The sequence below is a fragment of the Malaclemys terrapin genome, chromosome 20 (genome assembly GCF_027887155.1).
Source record: "Malaclemys terrapin pileata isolate rMalTer1 chromosome 20, rMalTer1.hap1, whole genome shotgun sequence".
NCBI classification, from domain to species: Eukaryota; Metazoa; Chordata; order Testudines; family Emydidae; genus Malaclemys; species Malaclemys terrapin.
Window position 1 is genome coordinate 12,501,853 of NC_071524.1, and position 23,871 is coordinate 12,525,723.

The 23,871-nt window shown below is 61.0% G+C and overlaps 1 protein-coding gene across 1 annotated transcript in view; it reads left to right on the plus strand.

Annotated features, from left to right (window-relative positions):
* The first annotated feature begins 2,359 nt into the window (after positions 1-2,359).
* PPP1R13L (protein phosphatase 1 regulatory subunit 13 like) overlaps positions 2,360-23,871 on the plus strand; it is a 32,441-nt gene continuing 10,929 nt past the window's right edge. The window contains exons 1-2 of the mRNA XM_054010084.1: positions 2,360-2,441; positions 23,019-23,124. Of these exons, the coding sequence (XP_053866059.1) occupies positions 23,070-23,124 (55 nt within the window). The 5' untranslated portion in view covers positions 2,360-2,441; positions 23,019-23,069. The remainder of the gene's footprint in view (positions 2,442-23,018; positions 23,125-23,871) is intronic.

The following is a 23,871-nucleotide window of genomic DNA, read 5'->3' on the forward strand; positions in this document are numbered from 1 at the left end:
CCAGAACAAAGCCGGTCCCTGCCCCTGTGTGACAAAGTTGGGGATTTTTGTAGTGTTTTACATTAAAGGTGTGTGCGCGCCTCAGTTTCCCCATGTGCTGCATGTTTAACGAGGTGGTGGGAGAGGGTTTGTTGTTGCAGAGGACCAGGTGTGACCTCGTCTAGCAGCTGGGACCTTGGACAACGGCCTGGAGATGGGGGACCCTAACAACTGGTGACCTGGTGACTAAGAGGCCCAGCCCAGCTTGGCAGTCAGTCGGTTCTGGCCAGTGGGAGGACAAAGGGCTGAGGAGAGGGGATCCCGGTGACCTGACCAACCAGTTCTAGCTAGAGGAGGCGAGAGGGCCCCAGCGACCTGTTTACCTGGGATGGAAGACATAGGACAGGGGAGGAGCTGTTGAAGAAGATGATATAGGATGCCTTGGCTGGAAGGAGGGGGCTGGTGGACTGGGGAAGGGAGCAGCCAGAGCCCTCCTGGATGCAGAAGACACCTAGATGTACTGTGCTCAGGGGTTGCTAGGCCTTAGGGCCTGGAGAGTTTCCTGATCTGTGTTCAACGCTCAATAAACCCTCCTGTGTTACGCTGGCTGAGAGTCGTTCCGGGCTAGAGATCAGGGTTGCATTATTCCCTCTGGGAGTGGAAGCCCCGGGGGTCCAGAGTGAGTGGACTTGTGAGGGGGGCCACAGCGAGAGACAGGCATGCTGAAGGCTCAGAGAGGCGCGGTTCCAGGAGGAGGAGGGGCCTACGGCTTAACCCCATGAGAGAGTGGACCCCCGAGAAGGGCTGTCGCACTGAAGGGGGTTTCTCCCAGGGACCGTACAGAGCCGGGAGAGAGCACAAGTCCTGTGAGTCCGTGACACCCTGTCACCCGCCTGCACAGACCAGTTACCTGAACACCCGAACACTAAGGGATGCACAAAACAGAACAGAGCCAGTCCCTGCCCCTGGGAACTGGGACCGGCTCTAGGCACCAGCAAAGCAAGCACGTGCTTGGGGCAGCACATTTCCAGGGGCGGCATTCCAGCCATCCTTTTTTCCCCCCAGAAAAATCCACCAATGTATGAAAAAATAATAATACACGAAGATCAAAAAAATCTCCAGTAGTGCGGTAGGAGCGTGACGTGAAAAATTTCGTGTCACGTTGTGACACGGTCACTCATAATGTGAGCGTGCCTAAATGTGTAAATGTTAACGGTTATTGATTAGTTAAATCAGGAATCACGATTACTTGTGTGTACTGTGCCGCCCTATCGGCGCCATTCGCGCCAATTTCCGCGTCCCGTCGGTGCCAGTGGTTATAGGGCTAAAATGCTGGGACAAAAACGAAAACTACTTTCCGGTGCTTTTTAAAAAAAAAACTTTAAACAATCAAAACAAAACAACATTGCAAAGTGCAAACGTGTAAAAGCCAAAAAAAAAAAGGGGGGGAGGGAGCGGCCAAAAAATGTTTTGCTTGTTGTGGCAAAAAACCTAGAGCCGGCCCTGCTGGGAACTCCCTGTACAGACCAGTCACCTGGAACTCCGAGCGCTAGGCGCTGCACAAACTGGAACAGAGCCGGTCCCTGCCCCTGGGAACTCCCTGGACAGACCAGTCACTTGGAACCCCAAGCGCTAGGTGCTGTACAAATCAGAACAGAGCCAGTCCCTGCCCCTGGGAACTCCCTGGACAGACCAGTCACCTGGAACCCCGAGCGCTAGGTGCTGCACAAACCAGAGCAGAGCCACTCCTGCCCTTGGGAACTCCCTGGACAGACCAGTCACCTGGAACCCCGAGCGCTAGGTGCTGCACAAACCAGAGCAGAGCCAGTCCTGCCCTTGGGAACTCCCTGGACAGACCAGTCACCCGGAACCCCGAGCGCTAGGTGCTGCACAAACCAGAGCAGAGCCAGTCCTGCCCTTGGGAACTCCCTGGACAGACCAGTCACCTGGAACCCCGAGCGCTAGGTGCTGCACAAACCAGAGCAGAGCCAGTCCTGCCCTTGGGAACTCCCTGGACAGACCAGTCACCTGGAACCCCGAGCGCTAGGTGCTGCACAAACCAGAGCAGAGCCAGTCCTGCCCCTGGGAACTCCCTGGACAGACCAGTCACCTGGAACCCCGAGCGCTAGGTGCTGTACAAATCAGAACAGAGCCAGTCCTGCCCCTGGGAACTCCCTGGACAGACCAGTCACCTGGAACCCCGAGCGCTAGGTGCTGCACAAACCAGAGCAGAGCCGGTCCTTGTCCCGCCGATCTCACCCTGTTCTGGATGAGACGCAGGACAGAGGCCGCCCCGCCCTGGCCACTGGAGCCTCGGGGAGAACTACAGCTCCCAGCGTGCACCGGGGCGCGCCTGTTCCCTGTCCCACCTGTGCAGCTGCCCGAACCTGCTCCCAGTGCAGCGCGGCGCGGCGCGGCCGGAGGGAGGGAGCTCGGAGCGCGCAGGCAGCGCCCGGCGCCAGGTCAGTACCAGCCCCGCGCGCTCTGCCCGGCCAGGGGGTCGCGCAGCCCGGGCACCTGCCCACTGTGCGTGGGGACTGGCCCGTCCCAGCGGCGCTGCCTCCTGCCCGGGGCACCCAGCGGCTGCCCAGGCGGGGGGGCGAGCGCCCCTGGAGCGCAGCCGGCTGCAGGGAGGGGGCGGCCGTTGTCCATGCAGGGAGCTGCGGGGCGGGAAAGGGGCGCGCCCCGGGTACGACCCTGGGGGTGGGGTGGGGGGCGGTGAGACCGTCTTACCGCCCCGGCCTCCCTGACACGTGTCTGAGCTTGGTCGGGACACGGGATGTCGGACCGGTCGGGGGAGAGAGCTGGGCACAGAGCTGGGGGGGGTCTGGTCATTGGTGTTACCCAGGCTGGCCTTGTGGTTCCCTCTGGCGCTGCTGTCTCTGGGCCAGGGTTAAGCCATCACCGGGGTCAGCCGGCTGGCCTGGCGCTCTGGTCTGCAGGGGGGATACAGCCTGGTGCTGATCTGGTCTGGTTCAGGGTTTGCTCCCAGCTGGCATTTGGCATTGGACTGTTGAGAGACCCCACGCCCTGGGACCTTCACCCTGGCTCCAACCACGCCCAGGCGGGCCCCGGAGGAGCTGGGGAGGGGTGCTGCCAGCCCCAGGAAATGCCTTGGCTTTGTCTCGGTAGGTCCAGCCTCCGTGGGCACAGACCGCTCCGGTTGGGACTTCGCTGAGCTTCCCAGCCCCACTTCCCCTGTACCATGTGTGTTGTGGGTGGGGACATGAAACAGCACCAACCTCAGGACTGATTCTGACCTCGCTCATCCCAGTGTAACCTAACTCCCCATTTACCCAGGGGACGAGGCCCGGAGCAGCCTCAGGGACCCCCTGGCCTCCTGCAGGTTCCAGCCCAGCCTGTATATGAGTCACTGGGATTAGCCTCCAGTCTGGAGTGAGCAGCTTGAGATAAGTACACATACCAGCCAGCCATAAAAGGCTCCTAGTGGCTGGCTGCATTCTGGCCTCCCGCATTCTGATCATTCGCTGATACCAGCTTGTCAGTGCCCCCTGCCAGGGGCTCTGGGAGCTGCTGCATGACATGCCACCAGACTGCCAGCAGGGACTGGCATTTGCAGGCCCCAGCTGGGATCTGCCACATCCAGTAACTGGGGTTGCTGTGTCCTGCAGCCCGAAATGTAGCAGAGGGGCTATCAGCCCCCAAAGGCGCTGCTGAAACTTAACTGCAACCCAGGGCTGGCTGCGGTTGGGCCTTCCTACTGCCCCGGCCCTTGGTTCAGACCCCTGCGACCTGGGTGGCATGTGACGCTCCTGGCTGTATGGCTCGTTCCCTGGGGGTCCCTGCTCTGCCAGGCTGTAGGAGCTTGGGGGGGCCCATGCTCCGCCCACCATGCAGCATGTGGGGAGGCAATTGCCCATTTGCGTGACTGGTCTGAATCTGCTGAGAGAGAGCTGGGGACAGCCAGGTGGAGACGTGTGAGCAGCCCTGGCGGAGTGTTGACTCTGGACCCTAATGCTGACGGATGGTCGTTAGCTCTCTGGCTGCTGATCGTGTTAGCAGAAGCATTTGGGCAATGTGTTATCCAGCGCTGTGCCCACTGGCAGGTTCGGAATGTGATGACAAACTTATTTCTGTGAGCGGGCAAGCCGATGGGCCCCCCCTATGTAATGGGATGGTCTCTGTGCTCTCGGCTTCCCCAGGCACCTCCCGGTGCAGTCCTGGGTGCTGCTGGTTCCACGGCACTAGGAAACATTGCTTGATGCCTAGATATAGTGGTGATGGGTGCATTGGGATGGAGTGAAGAGGGGCTGAATATGTGGTGTCCTGTGCCGGGATCGGCGGTGCTGTGCAATCTGTTTTCATGGTGTTGCTCCCTCCAGCTGTGTGGCACTGACACATCTGGATCACCTGGCAGGTCCTTTGCCAAGGAGCTGGGGGTGGGTGGGGAATGCACATTTGGCTTTCGCTTGGGGAAGGTACAGGTTCTTCCAGGCCTTGGAGCACGGAGGCGGGAGATCAGAGCTGGGTGGGAGGTTGGGCCTGGTGCCCTGTGGGGCATGTACCCCTGTGCAGAGTGGGCATGAAGCGCTCCAGATCAGGGCTCTCAGTGGGGGAGAATCGGGACAGGAGGGAACATGGGGGGACTGGGCAGCATCCCAAAGTAGCCAGAGCAGAGGGGCTAGAGATCCCAGCAGGGGGAGGCACACCTGGGTTCCCAGCCACCTCTCCCCTTATCAGCACTGTGGGGATGGTCTGTGGCCTGTCCCCTCAGAGCTCCTCCCTTCCAGCATGGTAGGGGGCATCTCTCCCCCTAGTCCATAGAGGGCGGCAAGGGAGACCGGCTCCCACCCGCCTCCCCCGCCCCGTGTCTGACTTCCTGCCCCAACGCTGTTTCTCGGCTCCACTCGGGTGGGGTTGGCTTCTGGGAGGTTTGAGCACAGACTGGCCCTGAATCCAGACACCCCTGGCTGGTGGTGCGGAGCTGCTGGGGTGGGGGGCTGGGCCTGCAGGGACCGGGGAACCTGCTGCTGGGATGCACTAGGCTGCGCTCACTGTTGACAGGTCTCCATTGGCAAGGAGCTCATGCTGCAGAAACCGGCTCGTCTCCGCTCCCCAAGGGGCCCTGCCAGCCCCAGCCCAGCCACTGCCAACCCCCCCTCTGGGTTCAGTGAAGTGGCTGCAGGCTAATTGCTTCAGAGGCTCGGGAGCAGGGACATCACACAGGGCGTGTGGGCAGACCAGCTAGATGGCAGCACAGGGCAGGCACTGGCCGCCGAACCCCCTGGGGCTGCCAATTTTGCACGCTTCGTGGGGCCCAGCTCGTTGGAGGAATGGTTCATTGGTGCCCCCTTGCAGAGCCATTGCTAGCAGGGCAAAGTGAGGGCCCAAAACGGCATGTTAAACACCCAGTTTGCACTGGTGCCAATTATTTCACATGGTGCTGGGCACAGTGCGTCAGGAAGTGGCACATGGGGCTTAGCTGGGGGCGCTCTCCCCTTGTAGGCAGTGCCAACCCCAATGCCCCAGTACAGTGCTAATGAGCATTGTGCTGCAGGGGGCGCTGTCTTCTTGCAGTCAATGCTGACTCCAGTGTGGTGGCGGGGGGGCGCTATGCCCATAGAGATGCCATCTTTCAAAAGAGATGCTGGTTGCTAAACATCCTAGGGACTTTTTGCAGGAGGGCAGTGCGTTAGCCGCAGAGAGGGGGCCACGTTCCCACTGGCTGGTTTGCTAGTTCCCCTGGCATCCCTGCTCTGCTAGGCCATGGGGGCTTGGTCAGCCTGTGCGCCGCCCACCGTGTCGGGCAGCATGGGTGACGGGCTGTGGTGCCCATTGTGTATCTCTCGAGGCCCCGGTAGTTTGCTGTGGGAACCTTCCTCACTTCCTGTCCCAAACTGCGCTCACAGTTGCTTGTGTGGCTGTGTAACAACCTGCCCTGTTCCATCTGGCTGCACTTCAGTGGGTGAAATGATTCCTGTGTGCACCCCCTGGGCCTGGTTCTCCAGGGCCGTGTCCCTCTAGCCTCATGCTCCCCACTGTGGGTGCCGAGCAGGGGCGGGCTGTGAGAGCGGCTCTCGGGTGTTTGCGTCGGGCAGGGGAGCGAGGCGGCTGTGCTGGGCTGGGCAACGGGCTGTGCTTTATGAGAGTTACTCCCAGACGCCGGGCACTGCCGCAGAGCCTGCCCTGCTATTAAGGGCTTTGGCGCGTTGGCTCAGCCTGGCTGGAAGTGGCTGTTTGATCTCCTGGCCGGCTCCCAGCACTGACTGCAGCTAGATGGTGCTTGTAAAGATGCACGGCCACGCCTGCCCGGCAGCGCGAGTACACACCATTCGCATGAGGCAATCGCTGTCTGTTCCTTCTCCCTCCCTGGCTCCACCTCCTGCTGGGGGGGTCTCCTTCCTGTTTGTCTGCTCCCCCAGCTCTGTGGAGGCGCCTGCGAGGACCTCCTCCGTGCAGAATGCCTCCACACGGCTTCCTTGGCAGACCCTGAGCTCTGCCAGCTTCGTTCTGCACCAGGCGTGCTCCCATGGGAAAGTGCCTGGAGGGTACCAACAGCCCCACCCCAAACAGAGAGCATCTGCTTTGATCTGGCCCCTGGGCAGGGGCCTTGCTGGCTCAGGGGATAGGGAATGGGACATGGAGCCTTTCCCCTCTAGGGGGCGCTAGCACCACTCTGGCCTCAGGGCAGTGGGACGGGCTGGCTTCGGGGGGGTAGGGAATGGGGCATGACGGGCTGGCTCAGGGGGCAGGGAATGGGACTTGGGGCCTTTCCACTATAGGGCACCAGCCCATGTTGCTTGCTAGTGACTGCACCGTCTCCCCTCTCTGCTGCTCCGTGGTTGAGGTGAAGGGGGTTTGATGAGGCCCAGCCCTTAGGGTAGGGTCCCATCGCCAACCTTGTTGTGGCCAGTGGCACTAGCTGACCCCTTCCATATAATCTCAGCAGAGAGGCTGAATGGGCCATGGTCAGCCAGGCCCACTTGACCCCTGGGGGGTGGGGGTCCCGGCTAGAATGGAGCCTCGAGTCTGTGGGGCTGGGAGTGCAGCTCCTGCGGGACAGGACCAGTCGGGTGCCTGGCGTGTGAGCTGGCATTATCCGCTGGCTCTGGAAAGGGTCTTAGCGCCAGGTCCCGTGCAGGGGGGAGCTCTGGTTGTGGAGACAGACCCCATCAGGCCTGGCCAGCCCTCCCGGGCCCGGGGCAAGACTCAGTACACCCAGGAAATGGCGTTCACCCTCTTCTCATCTGGGGAACATGGAGCCGAGCGTGGGTTGATTTGTCCATTTCTGTTCTTACGCTGCCCCCAGGGCTCCAGCCTGCCCTGGGAAGCCGGGGCCGCTGCCTGCAGAGCTCTGTGTCCCTGGGGGCTCTAGTTGGCCCCTTGGCTTCCCCCAGCCCCCCTTGGTGCTGGCTTATCCCAGAACTGCCCTCGCTGCCTTGGGCACAGACACACTGGGGGCTCCCCCCGCTGACAGTGGAGGGGTGTGTCTGTTTGCGGTTCCAGCAGCCGTTCTTTTGCCCCAGGGTCCAGTCTCTGTTCTGCTTCAGGCTGGCTGTGGGACGAGTCACTCAGCCTCCCTGGGCCTCGGGTTCCAGCCATACCGCGGGGAGACTGCTGGGACTGCGAGGCGCCCGGGTACTGCGGTGGTGGGGACTGGAGGTGGAGGGGCGTGGGTAACTCATGGTAGTCACCCTGCGGCTGTAGCATCCAGGAGCAGGGGTCCCACGCGGCGCCCCCCAGTGACACCAGCGCGAGCGGGGCTGGCGCCGATCCTGGGCATTGTGGCAGCCCGGTGGACATGCAGCTCCTGGGAGTGTCTCTGGCAGGTCAGCACCAAACAGGCATTTTCCTTAATTCCTATGGGATTCTGACTCCGGGAGCGACGGGCTCTCGCTGCGCCCCGTGTGCTTGAGCAGGGCAGTGCTTACCCTGTCCACGCTCACTGGCTAGAGCAGGGTGTTCCCTGCCTGTCTGTGCTGTGGCATCACCACGGGCGACGGCAGTATGGCCCATGCCAGGCAGGGCCCGTGCTATGCTGATGCGGTGCCATCTCTGGGGAGCTCTAGGCTGGGCATCCTATGGCACCCGTTGTGCTGAGCTCTGGAGGGGACGTGTCTCTGGGTCTGTAGCCATCGCATGGCCCAGGGCTGAGCTCTCGAAGAAGCCAAGAGGACAGGGGTGCCTATGAAATCCAGTGGGGATAGGGTGCCCCAAACTTCCCAGGCTCGAGAGTGAGATGCTCCTGCCCTGGCGTGCTTGAGGGGTTTCTAAGCTAGCGGGGGGCACTGGCGTAGAACCCCATGGTTAGGGAGACTTGGGCCAGCTGGAATTTAAACCTGAGACCCTGGTTGTGGGGCCCCATCCCACCCTGGGGGGCCTTGCTGATGGGTAGCCCTCCATGCAGGGCAGTCTGTGCTCAGAGGCCCCCACCTGCCAGAATCTGGGGCCGCGAGGCCAGTGCCACTTTGCTTCTGGGTTGAGCCAGGGAAGGGGTGTAGTGCAGTGAGGGGGACCCAGCCCCAGACTCCCGGGCCCTGCAGGGGAGGCGCACACTGACCCCCACAGACTCCCTGCCGAGCTGGCAGCGGCGGGTGGCAGCCCAGGTCCAGGGCAGTTGGGTCCATGATGGTGTCTCCCGACACCAGGTCTCGGGACGTTGGGCAGGTCTGTCTGCCTGGTGCATCCTGTGGGCTGGGCAGCTCCAGCTGCGCGTTACCTGGCTCTCTGGAATTGGGTGTGGCTGGCTAGGGAACAGGTTTCCCTAGTGGGCGGTGGAAGAGCGAGTGTCTGGGACATGCACAGCGCTGTGTGTTACTCACCTGCCCGCCAGCACCGCCTGGGAGCCAGGGCCATGCAGGGGGCTGCGTGCCAGCCACACAAGGATGTGTGGGGCCCTCCCGAGGCCCAGCCATGGGCAGTATATGAGGAGAAGCTCCCAGGGTGTTTGGCATGAGACCCCCCCTCCCCCCCCCCCCGGCCCCAGGCAGGTGGGTAGCTCCTGCGGTCCCTCCACCATGGAAAAGCCCCTTTGACCTGGCAGATCCAGTCAGACCCTGCCAGAGAGTGTGGAGAAGCTGGGGACAGAGCAGGTCCGTGGCTGCCAGTGGAAAGCTGAACCCTGTGCCGAGGGCCCTGGCTCCCCGGTCCTCAGGTATCTGCTGTCAGCGCCGAGGTAGCCAACTGCATGGCCAGGCTGATCTTCCATTCAATTTGCATTTGCTCTGGGGAAAGTGACTATGTCGGGGCCGCTTGCCCTAGTTCTGCAGAGGCTGGTGGCTGGCACCAGCCCTTCACCCGGGCCAGGAGGCTTGGACAGCTGCACTCCCAAGAGCTGTCTCTTGGGGACCCGCTGGTGTGCCTGCACCTGTCGGGTTTGGTACCCATAACTGCCTGGGATGCTCAGCCGTGTGGTGCCCACTGCTCCGCTTGTCAGGCCGGGGGTGAGCAGGAGTTGTGAGCGGACAGATCCCACGGGCAGCTCTCTCAGGAGCTGTGGAGACAGCAGGGGTTGGAAGGAGGATTCCTGGCTTCTGTCCATGGCTCTGGGAGGGGAGTGGGGTCTAGTGGGAAAGAGAAAGGGGCTGGGAACCAGGACTCCTGGATTCTGTTCCCAGTCCTGGTAGGGGATGGGGTCTAGTGCTCAGAATGGAGAGGGGGCTGGGAGCCAGGACTCCTGGGTTCTGTTCAGAGCTGTGGGAGGGAAGTGGGGTCTAGTGGTTAGTGGGGAAAGGGCTGGGAGAAGGGAATCCTAAGACTCTCCATCTTGCTGAATGACCTTGGCTGAGTCCCTGCTTGTCTGTGCCTTGCTCTCCCTGCGGCCGCTGGAGCTGGTAACACTGCCCTGGCTCCGGCAGGTCCCTGGGGATGCTGTGCTCCCTGATGCACTGGCGCAGAGGTGGAGCCCCCTGGCCCAGCGCCGGGTGGTTGGGTTTCACTCTGCTGCCCACGAGGCGGCGGGAGCTTCCCTGCCTGCTTGCTGAAGGGTGAGAGTGCATGAGGCTGCAGCCGGGCAGGGTGGAGGGAGAGAGGACCGCCCTGGTGCTGCCCTCTGTCTGGGCGCTGCCCCCATGATGGCACTAGCTGTGCCTCTCCCTGGCAGGGCTCCCCAGCCAGGGCTCAGATCGAGAGGGGGCGGCGTGAACAGACCCAGCCAGGGTTCCGCAGGGGGGCCCTGGGGCACTAGGGCCGCTGTGAGGGGTCCTGGGGGCAAGTGAGGATAACTTAGAATCATAGACCCATAGGGTTAGAAGGGACTGCAAGGGTCACCTAGTCTAACCCCCTGCCAAGATTCAGGATTAGTTGTGTCTAAATCACCCAAGACAAGGTGGCTCCAGCCTCCTTTTGAAAACCTCCAGGAGCTTCCACGACCTCCCTGGGCGTCTGTTCCATTGTCCTACTATTCTTACAGTTAGGAAGTTTTTCCTGAGACTTAATCTAAATCTGCTGGGCTGTAGTTCGAACCCACCGCCCCTTGTCCTGCCCTCTGTGGCAAGAGAGAACCATTTGTCTCCATCTTTCTTATGGCAGCCTTTCAAGTATTTGAAAACCATTATCCTGTCCGCCCTTCATCTCCTCTTTTCCGGACTAAACATACCCAGTTCCTTCAGCCTTTGCTCATATGGCTTGCATTCCATCCCTCTGATCATCTTTGTCACTCACCTCTGGAGCCTTTCCAGGTTCTCCACACCCTTTCTATGCATTGGTGACCAACACTGGACACAGTACTCCAGGTGAGGCCTAACCAGCGTCTAGTAGAGCAGTACCGTCACCTCCCGTGACTTGCAGACTATGCCTCTGCTAATACAATCGAAAATTGCATTTGCTTTTTTGCAACAGCATCACATTGTTAACTCACGTTGAGGTTGGGATCAACCACAACTCCCAGATCCTTCTTAGCAGTGCTGCTGCCAAGCCAGTTACCCCCCCCCCCCTTCTGTATTTGTTCCCCCCACCCCTCCAAGTGTAGCACCTCACAATTGTCTTTGTTGAATTTCATTTTGTTGTCTATACCCCAGTTCTGCAATTTATCAAGATCCTTTTGGATTCCAGCTCTATCCTCCAAAGTGTTGGCAATCTCCCACCCCCAGCTTTGTGTCCTCTGCAGATTTGATCAGTGTGCTCTCTATACCTACATCCAAGTCATTAATAAACTTGTTAAACAACATCGGACCCAGAAGAGATCCCTGCGGAACCCCACTGGAGACCGCCCTCCAATCCGACATCATTCCATTGATAGTTACTCTTTGTTTGTGGTGGTTTAACCAGTTATGTATCACTCAATGGCAGTTCCGCTGAGCCCACATTTCTCCAGCTTACTTATGAGACTGTCATGTGGGACTGTGTCAAAAGCCTGGCTAAAGTCCAGGTTATGATGTCCACTGCATTCCCCCCATCCACCAAACCAGCTACCCTGTCAAAGAAGGAAATCAAGCTGGTTTGACGTGATTTGTTCTTAGTAAATCCATGCTGGCTGCTAGTGATCAACCCTTCAGCCTCCAGGTATTTGCAAATGGAATGTTTTATATTTAAGATCCCAAGTATCAAGGTCCAGCTGAGTGGTCTATAGTTCTCCGGCTTCTCCTTTCCTCCCCCTTTTAAAGATGGGCACCATGTTGGCCCTTCTCCTGTCTTCCGGGACCTCTCCTGTCATCCATGGGTTTGTAAATATTCTCGCCAGTGGCTCTGAGATTTCGTCAGCCAATTCCTTCAGCACCTTGGGGTGAATAGCAACCGGCCTTGTTGATTTGAATTCTTTCCGGTTGGGCAGAAGATCTGACATGTTCTCTACTTATCCCGTCCCCTTTATTGTCTGTGGTAACTTCGCTAGTCGTCCGGTCACATGTTATTTTTTGTGTGAGGACTGAAGCAAAGTAGGCCTTGAGCAGTTACTGGCTCGCCTTCTCCGTTGAGTGGGGGCCCCACACCATCCCAGATTTTTCTTCGCCATCGGACGTATTTGTAGAACCCCTCGTTGTTTTCTCTAACATCCCTGCCAGCGGTAGCTCATTCCTTGCCTTGGCTTTCCTGATTTTGTCCCTACACGCTCGCGCTGTTCCTGTGTACTCTCCTTGGTGACATGCCCCTCCTTCCATTTCCTGTGGGATTCTCAAGCCCTGACTGACTGGCCAGCGGCAATGGGCCTGGGGCCTGTCTCACCTGAAGGGCTGTGCTGATCCCTGGTGCCCCATTTCCCTCCTGGCCACGGGGACCCCTGGCGCCCCTCGCCTACTTGGAAAGTTTATGCAAAAATGGTTAAGTACAGAATTGGGGTTGGATGCACTTTTCCCATGATCTGAACCCCCCAAAACTTCTCTGGGTCACACACACATGCCAACAGTTGCTTCCTGTTGAGAGCTTGCAAAGTCCCATGGAAGCCGCTGGAGTCCCGCTGAAGCTAGGAGTCAAGTGCGTGCCAAGGGGCTTTCCCAGAGCGGGATCTTACAGGGGTTTGCAAGTGCATTTGGGGGTGGGGGCTGCGCCCTATAAGCGTGTTTGGGGCCATGTCTCCCCAGCGTACTGAGCTCCTGGAGAGCAGTGCTGCCCGTGGCTCGTTCCCTGGGTGCCTTGACTGGGTTCTCTGAGGGGGCTGGGGTGACGGAGGTTCCTGACACTCCTGGGCTTGGCGCTCCCACCATCCTCTTCTCCTGCAGAGTGTCACAGCTGAGCGGCAGCCCCCCAGGGGGACATCTCTGTTCAGCTGTAGGCTGGCCTGAGGAGCTGGTAGGAAGGGGCTGGGGGCGCCCTCCATGGCACTCTCTTCCTGTTTCCTCTTGTCCTGGGACCTTCTTCCTAGAGCAGAGATGGGTGGGACCAGAGCCTGGAGAGCTGGGCACTGGAGCAGCGGTGGTGATACACAAGGGGGGACAGGAGTGACTTACAGGGCGATGCTGCTCCGCCCCGGAAGCACCAGGTCTGGCTGCTTCAGCCCCACAGAGCCTCAACCCCCGTGTGCTACAACCCTGTGACGTCTCTGTATCAGTGTCTCCCAACCGTCCCTGCCTCCTCCAGCCTGAGGGATGCATCACGGTGACGCTCAATGCCAGGCTGGGCCTAGGAGATGCTCAGCAAAACCACTGGCCATTCAGCCACACAGGTGTGCCCCGGCTTCCCGGGCTTTGCACGCAGGTGTCTGGGCTTTGCACATCTGTGTGTATGTCTGTGTTTGGGGGGGGGGGTATATGTACCTCTGCATGTGTTCAGTGTGTGTGTAGGGTGTACATACCTCTTTGTGTCTGTATGCACGGTGTGTGTGTAGGGTGTATGTACGTGTGTGTGTAAGGTGTTGTAGCACAGCAGGTACTCACTGCCGGGGCACCTCCTGCTGGTCAGTCCAGGAATTAGCTCAGTCCAGCCTCGGAGTGCCTCCCGCTGGCCGGTATCTCCCTACCGGTACCTGCTTCCACGTCTATTTTCACCACTGTACTTCAGGCACTTCAGGCCCCGTGTCCCTCCCTGACCCCGGTGCCCTTTATTCTGGGTGTAGCGGCTCCACACTCTGGGTCTCCCCTCCCAGGGGGACCCCCTATGCCCATCTTGCCTCAGTGGCTACTGCCAGTCGTCATCTAGCCCCCGTTCTCTGGGGCAAACTGCAGTCTGTCATGGCCACTCCTCATTGGCAAGGGGGTTGGACCTGCTGCCTTTCTAGCCCCAGCTGTCTCCCTGCAGCCCCAATACCTCCTTAGGCCTTCCTGCCAGGCCTGAGCTCCCCAGCTCAGCCTGACCCTTCCCCAGCATTGCTCTGCCGATGGTACCCTGTCTCTCCCAGGCAGCGAGGTCCTTCCCACTCCAGGGCTGGAGTGAGACTCACAGGGCTCCTTACTCACAGCCTTCTTATCAGGCCAGCTCCCCAGCCAGCCTCCCTCAGCTGCTCTCACTCCTTTTATCCCAGGAGCGGGGTAACCGCCCTGCTACAGGTGTATGTACCTCTGTGTGTCTGTATGCACTGTGTGTGTGTGTGTAGGGTGTACATTCCTGTGTGTCTGTATGCACTGTGTGTGTGTGTAGGGTGTACATTCCTCTGTGTGTCTGTATGCACTGTGTGTGTGTGTAGGGTGTACATTCCTCTGTGTGTCTGTATGCACTGTGTGTGTATGTAGGGTGTACATTCCTCTGTGTGTCTGTGTGCACTGTGTGTGTATGTAGGGTGTACATTCCTCTGTGTGTCTGTGTGCACTGTGTGTGTATGTAGGGTGTACATTCCTCTGTGTGTCTGTGTGCACTGTGTGTGTATGTAGGGTGTACATTCCTCTGTGTGTCTGTGTGCACTGTGTGTGTATGTAGGGTGTATGTACCGCTGTGTGTCTGTACGCACTGTGTGTGTATGTAGGGTGTATGTACCGCTGTGTGTCTGTACGCACTGGTGTGTGTGTGTAGGGTGTACATGCCTCTGTGTGTGTATGTAGGGTATGTTCCTCTGCTTTGTGTGTCTGCATGCACTATGTGTATCCAGTGTAGGTACCTCTGCATGTACCTATGGGGTGTGTGCACCTGCCTGTTGTGTCTGCATATGCGTTGTGCGTACCCACCAAGGCAGCACCTCAACACTTGGGAGCAGCCGAGTCCAGTGCTGCTCAGGTGGCAGTGTGGGGAGCAATCCCTGGCCTCGCCCACGATGTTGGGAGGCCCTGCCTGCGGTGACCCTAACGCTGCTCTCCCAGGGGCATTCTTGGGAGTCACCCAGCTGGCGGAGGCTGGGGCCATGAGCCGGCAGCACTCTGGAGCTGCAGTCCGTGGCCCGAGCTCCTGGTCAGAGAGCACGGCAGTCATTTCTCTAGGGCAGAGCCCTCCCAGGGCAGTGGGTGTGGGGACGGAGCTCAGCTCGGGCCACAGAGGCACTCCACTGCTGGCGTAACTCTGCGGGGTGGGGGGACGGCCCCAGCTGGGAGCTCAGTCCAGAGGGGGAGGAGGCAGAGCTGCACGGGTACCAGCGTGGCAGAGCGCAGGGGGGCCTAACCCCAGAGCAGGAGGATTGAGGGGACGATGGGGCGGAAGCTAGAAAGGCCCTGCCTTCCCCCTAGGCTGATCCCTGACCGAATCCATCCCCCGTCAGGGAGAGGCAGAGCCCCCGGCCTGTCCCTACGGTGTTTGCCTTCCCCTCCCTCCGCAGGGCTCACATCCTGCCAGGCTTTGTGGCTTCTCACTAAGCCCAGGGCCAGGCCCCAGCCCTCCTGGCCAGCCAGGCGGTTCCTGGGCTGTAGATACTCTTGCGCGAGGGCTAGCTGGGTTGCTCTGGGCCCATCCCCTGGCCTGTTTCTCTGGCCTTGGTTAGCGTGGTCTGCAGTGGCGTTCGCGCGCTTGAGGCTCGGGCCGACGTGACGTGAGCGAGGCTCTGACTCCCAGCCCCCCCGGGAAGCAGCCTCCTCTCCAGCCTGTGCTCCTGCCAGGAGGGTGACCGGCCCGGGCAGCCTTGTTTCCGTTGGGTATCGGATAGCTGCAGCTCAAAGCCCTTCCCCTTGGCTGGGCCCCGCCAGGTTCTGTCCCGAAAAGCAGACAGAGCGGCTCCGCACTCCTTCCGTTCTTGCCTGGGGAATCCACTCTCCCTCCCCGCGACCCCTGGTCCTGGATTCACCAGGGTGGGGCCAGGATCAGGGTCCTGTCTGTGCTTGAAGGCTTATCATGCAGGCTTGTCTCCGCACTATACTACAGACCTTACAGCGGCCCAGGAGGTGGGGGTGTTCTTTTCACACCCCTGACCGACAAGAATGCCAGTGTAGACACAGCCTCAGTCTTTGCTCCCTCCCTGGGTCTCCAGAGCCAGCCGTGGCCACACGGGGAAACGTCTGAACTTGCACGTCGCAGCAGCATGCGGCCCGGAGCCTGGCCATTGGCTTCAGGGCCTCACCTGTGCATAGCTCTGAGTGTCCCTGCAGCGTGGAGGCAGTTCTACCGGGGTAGCGTGGGGGTTTGCAGCACGTTACTTACTCCCACACGGGTAGCAGGCCGATCTCCGTATCGCTGCACCCGCATGAGGGGTGGTCGTGTACGACCGCACACAGCTCCGGCGACAGGCGCTGAGTGCAGGGCAGAGCTTAAAGGGGGCAAGTTTAACTCACCTGGCTTTAAACGCCCCTCGGGCTGTGCCCTCACCCCCCATAAAGCCGCGCGTTTCCAGCCCACACTTGCTCTCCCGCTGGCGCCGTGAGGGCTTTACAAGGCTGTGCAGCAATGCCCTGAGGATACCCAGGCAGGGGCTAGTGCTGGCCTCACTTGGTGTGACGAACTGGGCCTGTTCTCACTGTGGTCTGTGAATGCTGACAGGGGAGTGTGACTAGGATGGTCTGCATTGCAGGATGGGATCTGCCCGAGGGCGCATACCTGAGTGTGTAACATGAGAACCCAGGAAGGGGTTGAAGGGGAGGCGACTCCTTAGCCCGGGAAACTGAACAAAGGCTGTGGGAGGGGTCGCTGAAGGCAGAGTGCTGGAAGCAGGCAGGGAGAGAGGGCTGGGGGGCAGAGATGGCTCTGACCTCCCAAGGGGGGCTGGGCTGGGATGCCCGGGGACCCCAAGATGGACCTAACTGAGGGGGTCCCTGTTGTCTATGCCTGCAAGACCTGTCTTGGACTGTATTCCTGTCATCCAAATAAACCTTCTGCTTTACTGGCTGGCTGAGAGTCATGGTGAATCGCAGGAAGCCGGGGGTGCAGGGCCCTGAGTCCCCCAATACTCCGTGACAACTGGTGGCAGCGGTGGGATCTACTGCACCCCGTGGACGGCGCTTCCTGCAGTAAGTGACTGGGGAGCAGTAAAACGAAGGGGGATTGACGGGGACCAGGCGTGCTGAAGAGTGAGAGAGAGACGGTTATTACCCCTGGGAGTGTGTGACCAGCGAGAAGGACTTTTGCAGTAACAGGGTCCCCCGGGGGGATCGCAGCGAGTGGTCCCAGGGGCGGAGGAGTCTGCAGCTCGACCCTGGCAGAGAGGCGGTGACCTCGAGAAGGGCTGGCACACTAGGGGGCCCCCTGGGAACTGTGGGGAGCTGTGAGCACACAGGCCGGTGAGTGGCCAGCAGGAAGATGTATGCCAAGCGGCTTAAGAGCGACCTGGTGGAGCTGTGCAAGCAGAGGCGGCTGCGCATTGGGAGGCTCACCAAAGAACAGCTCATTGCCCAGCTGGAGGCGGAAGATCGCGCGAATGAACTGATCCCTGTGTCTCAGGGAAGCAGCCTGGCAAATGCAGCGCAGGCACCAGTGTCTGTCCCAGCTGGGAGTGGTCAGCCGGCTGCTGAGGGCTTCCCGAGACCCCTCCTTCCTATGCCTAGGGGAAGGGTGGGGAGGAGCCCAGCAAATACCGAGGGCGCCGTGACCCCCCCGGCCAGCAGGGGGTCCCCCCGGCGAAGCTCGCCGGCCAGCAGAGGATCCTCCCGGCGGCGTTCGGCATCCGGGGAGCGGAATTGGCTGGAATGGGAGAAAGAGCTAAAACTGAGGGAGCTGGAGGATCGTGAACAACAGAGACAGCATGAAGAGAGACAGCGTCAGCATGAACGGGAGGAGAAAGAGAGACAGCATCAGCGTGAAGAGAGACAGAGACAGCATGAACTGGAGGAGAAAGAGAGACAGAGACAGGAGAATGAGAGACAGCATCAGCGTGAACTGGAACTGGCGAGACTGAGGGGCAGCGAACCCCCGGCTGCGGTGAGTGAGGGGGGACCCAGGACTGCACGGAGCTTTGATAAGTGCATCATGGCCCCATACAAGGAGGGGGAGGACATGGATGACTTCCTGGAGGCCTTTGAGACGGCCTGCGAGCTGCACCAGGTTGATCCCGCGGACAGACTCCGGGTCCTTACCCCCTTACTGGACCCCAAAGCCGTGGCATTGTACCGCCAACTGGAAGAGGCAGAGAAAGGGGACTACGAGCTATTCAAAAAGGCCCTGCTACGGGAGTTTGGGCTGACTCCTGAGATGTACCGGGAAAGGTTCCGGAATCAGGATAAAACCCCTGAGATCTCATATCTGCAACTAGCCGCCCGCATGGAAGGATACGCCAGCAAGTGGGCTGATGGGGCCCAGACGAAGGAGGACCTGGTCAAACTGCTGGTACTGGAGCAACTGTATGAGCGGTGCCCATCTGACCTGAGGCTGTGGTTGGTGGACAGAAAGCCAGAGAACCCGCGACAGGCAGGCCGGCTGGCCGATGAGTTCGTAAAGAGCCGGTCAGGAGATAAAAGGGAGGAGTCCCAAAGGAGCAATCCCACCACAACGCAGAGAGAGAGTCACCATGGGACCTCCCCGTGGGAAAATACAGAAAAACCCCATCAGAGGGGAACATCCGGCATCAGGACCATCCGACCCACTCAAGGGGACCCATGGGACATGGGCTGCTACCACTGTGGCCAAAAGGGCCACATACGGGCCCAGTGCCCCAGGCTCAGGGACAGACTGAGCAGGCCGAACCCACAGAGGGTTGACTGGGTAGAGACCCAGCCCGGCGAGAGGCAGCATTCCCAGGGAAGGGGGGCTGGCAGAGTACCACCTGCTAAGGAGGGAGGAGAGCCCCAGGCCAGCTTCTCTGGGGGGCCAGATGCTCCGGATTCAAAGTTCTCCGTTTACAGGGTTGGCGCGGGGCTGTCCCTGCGGAGCGAGTGCCTTGTTCCCCTGGAGGTGGAGGGGAAGAAAGTTTATGGTTACTGGGACACGGGCGCAGAGGTGACACTGGCCCGGCCCGAGGTGGTGGCCCCAGATCGGGTGGTGCCCAACACCTTCCTGACCCTGACCGGGGTGGGCGGGACCCCATTCAAGGTTCCCGTAGCGAGGGTACACCTGAAATGGGGGGCCAAGGAGGGCCCCAAGGATGTGGGAGTGCACCACCATTTGCCCACCGAGGTGTTGATGGGGGGGGACCTAGAGGACTGGCCAAGCAGCCCCCAGACCGCCTTAGTTGTGACCCGCGGTCAGAGCCGGCAAGGGGCACTGCCCCCTGGCCTTGGGGGGGTGCTTTGCCTGAGGCGCGGGACCCTAAGCTGGTGGGGAGGGAACGCCCAGGGACGCGGCTCAGGGAGGCTGCAGCTTCGGACCCAGCGGGCGAGAAAGAGCAGGTGGCCATCCCTGTCCCAGCTGCTGAGTTCCAGGCCGAGTTGCAGAGAGATCCCTCCTTGCGGAAGATAAGGGACCTGGCCGACCTCAATGCGGTACAGACCATGGGACGAGGTGGCCGGAAAAGGTTCCTGTGGGAGAAGGGGTTCCTGTACCGAGAATGGGCTCCCCCAGGGAAAATGGAGTCAGGGGGGATCAGGAGGCAGCTGGTGGTACCCCAGAAGTATCGCCGCCAGCTGCTGTGCCGGGCCCATGACATTCCCCTCGCAGGGCACCAGGGAACCTGGCGTACCCAGCAGAGGCTGCTACGGAGCTTTTACTGGCCTGGGGTCTTTGTTACTGTCCGACGGTACTGCGGATCCTGTGACCCCTGTCAGAGGGGGAGGAAGGCCCGGGACAAGGGGAAAACAGCTTTAGGACCCTTGCCCAGCAATAAGGATCCTTTCCAGAGGGTGGCCAAGGTTAAAAGGGCGGCTCTGAACCAAGAGAGCCCAAAGCACAGACCTCCAGACTGGAGCGCTGGGAGAAGACCACAGCCCAGTTGGAACCCCAGAGGTATGGGGGTGGAAAAAGGGCGCAGGCCGCATAAACCTTCCCACATGCGAACTGCGAGTGCCATCAAGCACCCCCGACCTAAGGGGGGGCGTGAAACTGGAGGGGCCTGGTGTAATTCTCACCAAGGAATGGGAGGGATGCGGGGGCATCCATGGGAACGGGGGTAGGTTCGAACTTCCCCAGGTCACTGGCTAAAGTGACCCTGCTCAGTTCGGTCTCGAAGGGGGGAGAGATGTGACGAACTGGGCCTGTTCTCACTGTGGTCTGTGAATGCTGACAGGGGAGTGTGACTAGGATGGTCTGCATTGCAGGATGGGATCTGCCCGAGGGCGCATACCTGAGTGTGTAACATGAGAACCCAGGAAGGGGTTGAAGGGGAGGCGACTCCTTAGCCCGGGAAACTGAACAAAGGCTGTGGGAGGGGTCGCTGAAGGCAGAGTGCTGGAAGCAGGCAGGGAGAGAGGGCTGGGGGGCAGAGATGGCTCTGACCTCCCAAGGGGGGCTGGGCTGGGATGCCCGGGGACCCCAAGATGGACCTAACTGAGGGGGTCCCTGTTGTCTATGCCTGCAAGACCTGTCTTGGACTGTATTCCTGTCATCCAAATAAACCTTCTGCTTTACTGGCTGGCTGAGAGTCATGGTGAATCGCAGGAAGCCGGGGGTGCAGGGCCCTGAGTCCCCCAATACTCCGTGACACTTGGCTACCTTGGGTGAACCCTCCCGAGCCTTGTCTCCAGGAGGGTTTTACAGTGAGAGCTGAGCCCGCCCCCACCCTTGTGGCGGGAAGACACAAGCTGGTCGGCTCTGGTGCTGAAACTGGGCTAGCTGGCGTGTATGCTGGCACCCCTCGCTCCCCGGCCTGGGCAAGCCCCCCAGGCTAGGCCTGCAGCTTTGCAGGGCTGGCTCTGTGCCCCAGGCCAGAGGTGCCGACTTTCTAATTTCCCAGGGGGGACTCGACCCCGGCTCCACCCCAGGCCCTGCCCTCACTGCACCCTTCTCCCAAGGCCCTGCCACTTCCCACCCTCGCGCTGCCCCCTCCCTCCCATTGCCTCCAGCCCCCCACTGAAAAGCTGATCACTGGTGGGTAGGAGCTGATCAGTGGGGCCGCCGGTGGGTGCTGAGCACCCATGGAGTTGGCACCTCTGCCCCAGGCCCCTCCTTTCCCCTGGGAGCAGGGGTCTCATAGTGATCCCACCCTAGCTCACTCTGCCCCTTCCCAGACCCCATGGCAAAGCCCCTCCAATTCCTTTCCTCCATGGCCTACTGGTTCCTCCCAGGGCCTGTGCATTCCACCGCAGCCGTAGCTGGCCACGTCCTCCCCCTGTGGCCTCCCTGCTCTTCCTTCCCTGGCCCTCGGTGCCAGCCTAGGTAGGCCCTGCGATCGGCTGCAGCTCAGGGGTAGCTGCGGCTCGGGGTAGGGCTGGCGATGAAGGGCGTCCACAGCTGAGAACTGAATTCGATCCCCTGACCCGCCAGCCTGTCCCTCCCAGTCCTGCCCCCCCGTGGGCTCCACGCACTCCCTGGGGCCAGCTCCCCTGTTGCACTGGTAGGTTTAATCCCTGCCCCAATTGCGCCTCACTCTCTCGATGCCTTAGCCCTGCCCCCCCACCCCCCGTGAGCTCTCCGTGGCTCAGGATGTGGTACCGGGGAGCGGGGAGCACTGTGCTCCATGCTCACAACGTGGCCCCCTAGCCAGCCTCCTCGCCCTGCTGCAGTCGGGGGCCTTGGGCCCCAGGAGCCACCACCTCCCTGCCCTTTCCCCTGCAGTGATTGTCCCCAGGCACCTTCCTGGCCTGGCAGGGGTCTGTCGTGCCCGGGAGATGGTGTTTCCTGCGCTGTGGGCACCAGCAGTCTCCGCCCACCTGCCCTGCCTGGCTCCAGGAGGAGCTCACATGCAGCGTCCCAGTTGGCCTGAAATTTGGGTGGGGGCTGCAGGGGCATGATCCCCTGCCCCACAGCTCTGAACCCCTCGCTGCGTCCCCCAGCTCATTTGCTGGTGCCCTCCCGTGCCCCCTTGACTTGCCCCAGGCGCGGCTTCTGCCTGTGGCTGGTAACTGGAGACAGTGCAGAGCCTTGGTTCAGTGCGTCTGAGGCTGCAGCTCAAAATGCTTCCAGCAAGGGGCCCAACGTGAACCAGCCCCCAGGCGCAGCCAGGCTCTGGGTCCCCGTGGCTGAGGAGGACAGGCCAGGTTCTGGCTGGGCCCAGAGAGAGGCACAAGGCTCAGCTCTGGGTTGGGCCACCTCAGTCTTTCTGGACCCATGGCTGGATGTAAGAGTCCCGTGGGATTAGCGTACGTGTGTCCATGTCACCGTGGGTCTGTCTGTACCTGTCCATGCAGTCGTCTATGCCCCCCTGCCTGTGTCTCCGGGGGCCCACGTGTATCCTAATGCCACTTGTTCCTTGCTCTCAGGAGACGCTTCTGGGGGCTCTGCTCTGCGTCGTGGTGGTCTCGGGGTGCTGAGGCCAGCCCCTCCTGTGGAGCTGTGGCACTGCTGGTACTAGGGGGAGGGTGTACTGTGCCGTGCCAGGCCAGGCCGTGGTGGCCTTTAGCCCGGTGTGAGGACTGGTTCAGGCACGGCGAGCTGGGCTTTGGCCTGGCTCACCCTGAGTACACTGGAGCCTCTCCCCACGATAACTTCCATTTTGGTGCCACACGCTGGTGCAGGCGTGACGTGTCCGGGGGGTGCCTCGCTCGGGGCAGAGGTGCCCACGGCAGGTAGCTCTGGCGGGGATTGCTCTCGGGTAGGATGCCCGGTGCAGAGCCTCACAATGGATTAATTGTTTTGATTATTATTATTGAAAGTGATTTAAGCCAGTTACAGCATGTGGCCAGGAATGGGCTGCAGGGTCCGTAGGGATTCTGGGTAACAGGGTGGGGGGCAAGCCCAGTCCCCAAGGGATTCTGGGTAACAGGGTGGGGGCTGGGTCCCCTAGGGGAATGGAATGGGCAGGTCCCTGGGGGGTTCTGGGTGATGAGAGCGGGGAGGGCAGGTCCCGGCGGGGCTGCTGGGGGGATGGGGGCAGCAGCCACTCAGAGTGGAGCAGAAGTGCCAGGGGCTGGAGTATCACCGACCTGGTGGGGGTGGTGCCAGGTGGGCTGGGTGCTCGCTGTGTCCCTAGCCCCGGCATCGGTGGCAGTGCTGGGTCCCGGTGCCCGGGTGTCCTCAGGCCTGTCCCATTTGGTGCTGGATGCCAGCTGTGGCAATCTGGCTCGCGAGGGCTGGGACGGGCGGCGCGTGTGGCCTGGTCAGGTGTCTCTGCTGCTGTTTCCATTGCCCAAGAACCCTGAGTCAGCCACTCCGCCTGCATTCCCAGGGCCGGGCAGGAGCCAGCCACGCCCCTGGCTCCCAGGGCTGCTTCATAAGGCAGGGGAGCGATACTGAGCACCGGGTGCCTACTCAGCCCATTGGCACTTGGGCAGGGCAAGGGGGAGGCCCTGGCTGAGAAGGTGGCTCTGGGTCCCAATGGCAGTGCTTCTCGTCCCCAGATCCCTGCCACACTGTAGCTGGTGGCCAGTGGCCTCGGAGCCCCCTGCACCATGGCCAGTGAGAAGATGCATGGTGCCCCGGACCTGCTGGACCTCAGCTTCCAGTGTAAGGGCAAAGAGATGGGGGGCAGAGGCGGGGGAGGCCCTGTGCTTTGTGCGCAGTGGTCGGGGAGGGGGGGAGATGGGGGCTGTGTGGTGACTGGGGGGAGGTGTTTGGGGGGGTGGCCAGGAGCGGGCGCTGGTGGGTGTGTGGTGACTGGGGGCTTGGGGGCAGTGCCGGGGGTTGGAAGGTGCATGGTGGCTTTCATGGATTTGGGGTGCCAGGGAGTTGGGGTTCCGAGGGGAGCAGAGGGTGCATGGTGGCATGTGGGGTGGCCAGGAGGGTGGGGGATATGGGGTGGTTGGAGATTTGGTGGTGGTGTGTGGTAGCTGGCAGGGTTGTGAGGTGGCCAGGGGCTCGGGGTACAGTAGGTTGGGGTTCTGGGGGGTGCAGAGGGTGTGTGGTGGCTGGCAGGTGTGTGAGATGGCCTGGGGGTGGGGGTTGGGGATGCGGTAGGTTGGGGTTCTGGGGGTGCAGAGGGTGTGTGGTGGCCAGGGGTTTGGGGTGCAGTAGGTTGGGGTTTTGGGGGGTGCAGAGGGTGTGTGGTGGCTGACAGGTGTGTGAGATGGCCTGGGGGTGGGGGTTGGGGATGCGGTAGGTTGGGGTTCTGGGGGGTGCAGAGGGTGTGTGTGGTGGCCAGGGGTTTGTGGTGCAGTAGGTTTGGGTTCTGAGGGTGCAGAAGGTGTGTGTGGTGGCCAGGGGTTCGGGGTGCAGTAAGTTGGGGTTCTGGGGGGTGTGCGGTAGCTAGTGGAT